Below are 8604 nucleotides of genomic sequence, written 5' to 3' on the forward strand. Positions count from 1 at the left end.
CTAGCTTGGAGTTAGCAATGGCATTACAACACACCAGATGAGAGGTTTTTTGAGTTAATTTAGTTTTCTTTTCTAAGCAATGCTATGCGGCACCAACTACATATGTATGAACAATTCTTTATAAAAAGAGATTGGTGCAACTTACAAACTTGTTATCAAATACAACATGCCAATTGATTATGGAGTTGTCGATTGTGAGCCCGATGACATGTATACATAACAAGTGAAGAAATATCTTTATTTTTAAAGAGTAAATGAGATTATCGAAGCCAAGTTTGTAAAACTTAATATATCAATTATCTCGATTAGTGGCTGCAATCAAGATAAATTGAGACCTTAGTTTATCTTGATCGATATGATAAGTAGGAGAGTTTTGAGAGAGAGCTTAGACTTTTCAAGATCTTGGCTGATATTTTTGGACCAAGATATTAGAATCTCAATCAACATAGTAAATCCGAGATGAAGAACTATATCTAAACGTGATTTCAAGATTTATTAATAAATAAAATTTATTCAACTAAAAAAAAGATCAAAAATATCAGTTTGGTGCCCAGTACCAATGCAAGCGGACATGTTGATGCAGATGGAAAACTTGATTTAAGTCTAGATTTTTGGAGGTACAAGGTACCAAATCTAAAATCATCAACAGCGCGACCACTCCAACAAGCTCTCGAGTCGTAATACTTCAAATTGTATCTTAATGAATGCCAGTTGTAAATGTACAAAATAATTGAAATCAAGTTAGGTTTGGTTGAGAATGCTTTCACTCATAAATAATTAAATCAAAATTTAGAAGTACCTATACTGGTTTTCATCATTACTTTTCATCTGAACAAAAAGAATGGAGGTACATTATGTTCTATCATTTTTCAATCCAAATTATCTTGAAAGTTCAATGATGCAGATTTCAATTTACACTCTACCACTACTGTCATCATGGAATTTATACCTGTCTGACCGTGTATAACAATCACATCATTTATCTGCAAGAAAAGAATTTGGGCTAAAATCACAACCCAACCACCCTAATCAAATTGTTCGACGACAATGGGTCTCAAAATATATTGATTACTTCTACTCCAACCCTGATATGATTATCACGGCAGCATAAGCAATTAAAATGATCAACCTGTTGACAGTCTCACTGCAACGTCTTTCTTTGGCTTACACAGGTCCTGGTTCCACTGACAGACTGTTTATTTAAGAAAAAAATGATAAGATTAAGATAGCATCACCAATTGCCTTTGAGCACAAACCCCACTTAGCTCAAGTTCCGATACTCTAGCCACTGTTCAAGTAACGCACTCGCAAGTAGCTGGAAAATAAAATTGTCAAATAGATTTTGTTAACAGCTTTTGGTTTATGTGAAAATTTTTAGTACAAACGGGTCTAAAACTTAAACCACCAGAATTGTTCTTAAGACTCAATCCTCATCCAAATCAAATGCAACAACCTCTTCTTGAACTTCTAACACCTCCTCAACTTCCACCTCTTTGGCTTCATATTCTTCCTCCTCATCGCTGGCCTCCCCCTCCCTCAACTGTACCCTCAGTTCCCTATCTTCCTCATGCAACTGCTTCCACTTGCCCACCCATGCCTCCCATTCCTCCTGCAACATCTTCCTCTTCTTCCTATCTTGCTCGCTCAATTGCAAGGACATATCCTGGTCCTCTGCTTCATACTTCTTGCTGTACTTCTTCAGGTTCTTGGCAATCTCTTCCTCTTTCTCAGCACTCAAGAATGATGGTGGCCTTGGACGCCATAAGAACTGTTGCATTCAGTTAATTGGACAAAAGAATTCCAAAACATCAGAATGCAAACTATCAGAGGCCAAATTAAAATTTCATGCCTAGGACTAGGAGTGAAGTCCTTACCTGATAGAAATGATCCTTTGGAATTCTGTATAGCAGCTTCCCATTGAAGGACCATATATGAAAACCATTTTCCATCTCATGGACAGAAGTGACGGAGGTTGCAACATACCTGCACAGTTGCAACTAGTTAAACACATAATCCACATTCACTCAAGACAAAACTGGATCCTAAAAAATTAGTTAATGCATCCATAACAAAATGGACTTGCTTATAAAATTACCTTCCCGTAGGATCCCACTCAATGTCAGTGGCCATAAAATGCTCGCCTGTTGCCATAGTCTCTAATTCATCAACATTGTAGAACTCTAATTGGCCATTGAAACCCTTCAACCCCGCAAGTACAATGAAACGACCAGCAGGAGACCAATACAGGGCATTAGCCTGTTTGGCCTTGAGAGTTGTAAGCTTTGAGACCCGGCCAGTGTTGTGAGCAGTTCTCATGGAATAGAAGCTTATGTCAGGCCGAGGACCATCACCATGAATAACTGCAAACCTGTGGCCTTTAGGCTCCCATGCGAAGGCAACGATCTTGTCATTCTTATTCTCAAGCTCAAGGACCTCAATTGGGATATCTCTTTCCTTGATGCGGAAGAGCTCAAAGCCAGTATAGGTGCTCTTCTTTGTTTTGGTGTATCTATCAACCTTGACAGCAAGATACTCTCCGTTGCTCTGCCAATACACTTTGCAATCACTGACACTAAAAAGGTTTTTCTGCCTTAGTTCCTCTTTGCCAGGAATTTGAACAAGGCTTACCTGTTAGCAAAATGAGAACTCTAAAGTTCACTGGATTACATAAAAATGGTAAGCAACATAATCTGAAGAAGAGCTTTGTTACCCTGGCAGGCTGGTTTCCACCCCCTAACTCTGGAACATACAGTGCTATTATAGGATCAGTAGGAGACCAAGTGAAGTCCATCACATTTTCGACTTTCAAAGACTTCTTATCAATCAGTGTAAAAGTCTCTGTTTCATAAACAGAAATAATATTCTTCCCGATTCTAGCAAAATATTTGTCTTCCTTGCCACCACCCCACCTGAAATATTGGAAGACATTTGTAAGGACCAGCGATTGAGGGCCTACGATGAATGGAGACAAACTCAAATAAATTAGAAGCGACCTAAATATAGGCCATGAAACTCCAGAAACACCACCACTTCCACCAGCTGCAAATTCATCTGCATTTCCTTTGAAGTCTCGCATCACTTTTCCAGTTCGCACGTCGAAAATATTTAGTACAACTCTCTAAAAGAAAATCATGGGGACATCAGAGATGACTGACTGTGGAGAGAGAGTGAGGAACCGGGAATAGAAGAATAGGGAGAAGACTGATATAAAATACTCACATGTGTGTCACGAGGATTGCTAGGTTCATGGCTACTGTATGTGACCAAGTATTTCTCCCCAGGAGAGAAATCAATAAGTTTGACCTGTTAAATATGGGTATCAGCCGCAACATAAGCAAATAATTAGTAAATACAAAAGCAAAACTAACAGCAGTGAACAACCTGTGGATGGGCAAAACGCATTAAACGGTTAAACGTAGTAGCACCTCCCCAGACAGCAGCACCCTGCCTATGAACTGTTGCCAAGTATGTCCCAAGAGGAGACCACTGGACAAAACTCTCTGTCCAGTACTGCCAAAAAGAGAAGAGAAGAACCAATCCTTAATTGCTTTATAATGGACACAGAGGCAAAAACTAAAACAAAATAAGAAAAGTAACTTTCTGATAGCAGGCAAACAAATTCCTAAATTTCCAATGGATGTAAGAGATTATATAATGACAGTTGAATCCTCAAATACATATATACATATATATGTGTATATATATGCATACGATGAATTATTTCCTCATATATGAAATCAATGCTTAAAGTTTTTCAGTGAAAATAATAAATCCACCACATATAAAGAAAAAAAGCACTAACAACACATGATCATCACATGAAAATCAGCAGCAATGAGTTTCTTATTGATAAAATTGTCTCAGGCCCCTGATAATTTAGTTCAAAAGATTCTTGCAATCACAAAAAGATCACAATACTATCAAATGGTCACTCTCTTTTCAATATAAGTTCCTTGCCTTGGAAGAAATTGCACAGCACAGAAAATTTGGGAGTAGAACAAATGCTTACCTGACGACGATAAACAAGGTCGGGCATCAGTTGCCTGGAATCATTCCAGAAAACTTCAGTAAATGTAGCAGCACGAATAGCAAATTGATCCCTAGCTTTCTCATCAGTTAGCCACTGCTGTAGATTTTCCTGTAACATAGCAGTTGCATGTTTAGAAATGCCACCATAATATCTTCATCAAGAACTCTGAATTAAGGATGCATCAACATGCACCCAGCTTGATATTTAATTCTAAAGTTACCAAGATGGTATCCTTAATAAAGAAACTTGATTATGAATAGTTACACGGACAAGGGCGCACTTGCTACTTGTCATGATAGGGGACACAACTTACCCACTAAATAGAGGTAATTAAACTTCCTGATGAGGAAAAAGTTATCTTGAATATCAATTATTCAGTCCAACTTGGCACTAGGTGCAAACCAAATTGGAATGTACTATTTCCACAATGGAAAGCATCAATGATTACCACATCATCACCCACTCTTTTCTCATCCTGATCATATTTCAAAGATCAAAAGAATGCATTTCACCTTTTGTGCTTAACACCATTTAAATATTCTGTAACAACAATGATCTTTTCCTCATCCCAATCGTATTTCAGATATTGAAAGCATGCATTTCATCTTTCATATTTCTTTCACATCTTTCTTCTTATATCTTGAAACAATAAATAACCTTTATAAAAGCTGTATACTGGATCCCCACCCCCCACCCCCCAAAGAAAAAAGGTTAGAGCATCATGGAGAATTTGATCGGGAACCAACTTCATTCATGGATAAATAACACGTCTAAATTTCATCCATCTTTATAAATTATCCATAAAATTCATCCATATTGTTCATCTTCATCAATTAAGTCTGAAGTATCATGGTTTCTTGATTATATGTTTTTCCTAGCAACCCTGACATTGTAGAGCTTTCTAACAATGCAACATGGCCATTGGACTAAACGAAATACCAGAAAGAAAATTGCTTTCTTTTATTTCTTAATAACAAAATGTTCATTTTTAATAAAATGTACAAAAATTTCATAAAATTTTTAAAACATTTATAGACATTTAACTGAACAGAATCAATCAGGCCATATCAGAGTAGAATTAGAAACAAAACTATAAATGAAATCAACAGGATGCAGAAAACCAAGGTAAATGATCCATGGAGAGCCTTACTGAGAAGGTGAGAAAATTGATGACTTGCAATATGCTACTGATGACATTGCAACCAAGAACTTGCTATGCATGAATAGGCCCCCTCTATCATTAAAATAGACTACTAATATAATAATTTATTAGTTAAAACCCAACAATATCAAATACTTCAGAAAAAGTCAAAGACCAGTGGCATATAGTAGAGCATTTACCAATTTTAACAGAATCTAAGATATGGTAGAAGAGAACGATCACTAAATTGGGTCGATTAAATTAACTGGCTGGGCTCAGTCATACAGCATTCCATCATCTAATCAGTCAAGAAGACTGGCAAGAAAGATGAGGAGAGAGAAAGAAAAAAGAGAAAGAAATAGAGAGAAAGGAAGATAAAAGGCAATATGAATTACTGTAGGTGCTTCATATGGCATACCATCTACCATGTCTAAGCATGATGCATATGGTAATATTATGTAATATAAATAATATTTCTGGTCCCACCCATCCAAGCCTATCTTGCACTAAGGCCTGGGAAGTCAAGCTTCAAGCTGACTCTAACTACTATTATTATGAGTTTGCCAGTAAATGTACTGCTAATTGCTTCATGATTTCTTGAATTCTTTAAACATACACTACTATAGTTGTAGTATCAGAAACATAGTATTTTTCCTAAGTACTTCCTCTTCCCTACTCTTGCACCTAAATTCATTTCAACGGTAGCTCATGATTTGAGTAGCTACTACTATTTCTGGATCAGTCCTATATCCATTGATTGTGTAAAAGATGCACCTATGTTTGTGCATCTGTGTACCAATAAAATGCTACAAGGACGATAAATCTAGTTCATGTGCAATTTGCATCACAGTTTAACTAAGAACTAAGTAGCAGACCTTATTCTTGTAGGAAATGTTCTAAATAAATCTTGCCGAGTTTTCACCACTATCAAGCTCAAATTTACCATTGCTAAGGACTGAAAGCATTAGTAAATCTTTTGATACACTATTATGTTACTTAATATTCTTAAAATAGAAGAGGGGGGAAGCAAAGAGGGAATGAACACATGTTTACACTCTTCTACATCGGCATGTCCTGCCACAAGCTTTCATTGTTTCCCAATTTGCATCATGTCAGCAAAACATCAGTTGTTGTGTATAATGAGTTACAAACTGTGAACTTTATTGGCTTCCCTCTATGCAGAAATACCAGTTTAATATCACCATAAGCACATCGAGATATGGGTGAACAATGCAGACAATCCCTATAAAGCAATTGACAATAAAAAACAAAACAAATCATGCGAATCTTGGCTGTGTGCCTTCCTGAAAAATACAATTATTACTCGAGAAATTGAAATAGAGATTACTACCTTCTGATCCTCAATATAAACTCAAAAAAACAAAGCAGTGCAAAAGAAGCTTACCCCAGGAGTGTATGGGTTAATTTCAGCAGGGGTCCACTCTTCTGGAACCTTCATGTACTTTTCAAAGTCATCAAGCAAATTAACCACAAATATATGTGACTTGTCCAACTTATAACCATTTGTCTTTTCCCTTGCAAGTTCTGCTTCCTGTTACCATGGCAAAAGAGAGATAAAAACAACAAAAAATCACTGTTAAATGATCACGTAAAGGGACTAATAAACAACTTAACAAATTATAGTTAACAAAATCCACCTCTTTCCTCAATTTTAATCGAATGGATAATGGTATTTCAGTCCCTTGTACTTCACAAGCAATGACCATAATAACAGAAAAGAGGTACTGAGTGCATATGATCTAAAAAGTCTAAGAAAGACATAACAAACCATTTCAAGGGTTCAATATAGATTACCTGAGGGGTATTGTACTCGATGAAGCAATATCCTAGAGTCTTTTGGGTTTCCGGATTCATTGGCATCCAAAGTCCTCCCTCTCTTATCACGCCAATCTGACTGTATATCTTCCGGACAACACCCTCAAGCTTCTCGAATTTCTCTGGAGGGACCACCGGCAGATTATCCACCACAATGGTGTTCCCAAACCCAGCCTCAAATTCCAAAGGATCCTCCTGGTGGGGATCCTCATCATCATCACTGCAAAATTCATTTTTTATTAAAATGTTTAATAACCATCCAGCGGGGAAAAAAAAGAGAGAATGCAGCTTCCAATACTTTTCGAATCAAATTAGATAGAAATGCAAATAACAGCGGATTAGGGTTAGAGTTACGGTTAGGGTTTAGTTAAACAGGGCTAGTCATCCTCCCCACCATCGCGACGAATTTAATTTTTTAACAAAAACCTTTTGATATTACGCAGTAAACAACAGAGGAGGCAACTTTTAGAAATTTCGCGAATGAGATTTGTATATATATAAATAACAGCGGGCTAGGGTTTTCTCATATCGGAGCCAAGATTACCTTTTGATGCCGAAATCTTCTCCCGGGGGTAGTCGGATCGAATCCAAATCAACAGAAGATAGATCGATTCCATGACGCTGAGCAGTTGCTTCTATATCGGCCATGGAGACCACCTCCGCCATTTTCTTCGTAGCAGATACTAATCTCCGAACAAACTGCGAGAGGGTAGCAAACTCCAATCAGAATAAAAGAAGGGGTCGGATCGATGGAATTTTTTTCTTCTGAACTCTAAAGTAATAAGAACTCAGACAAGAAATTAATGTAATATTCGAGTAATTTAAGGAGGGAAAAAATAGGAATAAAACCGACAACCTGAAACCATCCAAGACGCCGAGGAGCGCTAGAGGGAGAGAATAAAACCCTAGTTTCACTTTTCTTCAGGAGAGCTGGAAACCCTAGCCGTCGCACGTGCGAGGGGAGAGGAGCGAAATATTGGGTTTGCCGGCACCGAAGCTGGCGCGATCCGGAGCGGTTAATTTGTACAAGGTCCAACATAAAATCCGCAAGGCGGACCGACTTTCACAAAATTACAGTTAGCCCCCTAACTCTTCAGCTATTTATACAGAACCCCCCACGAACTCTCTTCTATTTAAAAAATGTCAGTTAGAACCTCCAGCTTCAATTTGAGCTGCTTATAAGATACTATTTTCATAGCAGGACGTCTGGTGCTTCAGCTTTCAGCTTGATGCTACAACCCAAATCTTTTTGTTTCCAAGTCTTACTGACCTGGTTCGTTCAATCTCTTACATCACAATCTAGAGTTTCTAGAACAGGGCAGGGACAATGATCGCACATTGTTATCTTTTTTGTGATCTAGTGAAAAATTTGAGAACCTCACTTCCTCTTTGCTTGGAGATGGGCACAGGATCGATGATGCTCTTAGATGTGCAAAGCTCGGTATAACTATTAGATTTGCCCAGAACCAGTCTAATTCCCCTTCCCCACTCTTCTTTTTTGCTTATTGCATTTTCATCTAAGTTCTCAAATGTTTTCCAAAATGTGTTCCTCGATTCATAATTAATTTCATGGTTAGAGATCAGACTTATAGTGACT

At 37.5% G+C, this 8604-nt stretch overlaps 1 protein-coding gene across 1 annotated transcript; it reads right to left on the reverse strand.

The window, feature by feature from the left end:
- Nucleotides 1-1312: 1312 nt before the first annotated feature.
- Nucleotides 1313-8038, reverse strand: LOC103703565 (eukaryotic translation initiation factor 3 subunit B-like). Its single transcript, XM_008786463.6, has 12 exons — nt 7864-8038; nt 7552-7706; nt 6987-7227; nt 6577-6723; nt 4010-4138; nt 3382-3510; nt 3220-3303; nt 2994-3118; nt 2711-2909; nt 2096-2628; nt 1875-1983; nt 1313-1768 (listed from the first exon to the last, which is right to left on the reverse strand). The coding sequence occupies exons 2-12, from the start codon at nt 7671-7673 to the stop codon at nt 1424-1426; spliced, it is 2163 nt and encodes a 720-aa protein (XP_008784685.4). The 5' UTR covers nt 7674-7706; nt 7864-8038; the 3' UTR covers nt 1313-1423.
- Nucleotides 8039-8604: the final 566 nt, after the last annotated feature.

This window comes from Phoenix dactylifera, chromosome 3, assembly GCF_051530095.1.
Source record: "Phoenix dactylifera cultivar Ajwa chromosome 3, Ajwa_hap1_PhDact_Kaust_v1.1, whole genome shotgun sequence".
NCBI classification, from domain to species: Eukaryota; Viridiplantae; Streptophyta; class Magnoliopsida; order Arecales; family Arecaceae; genus Phoenix; species Phoenix dactylifera.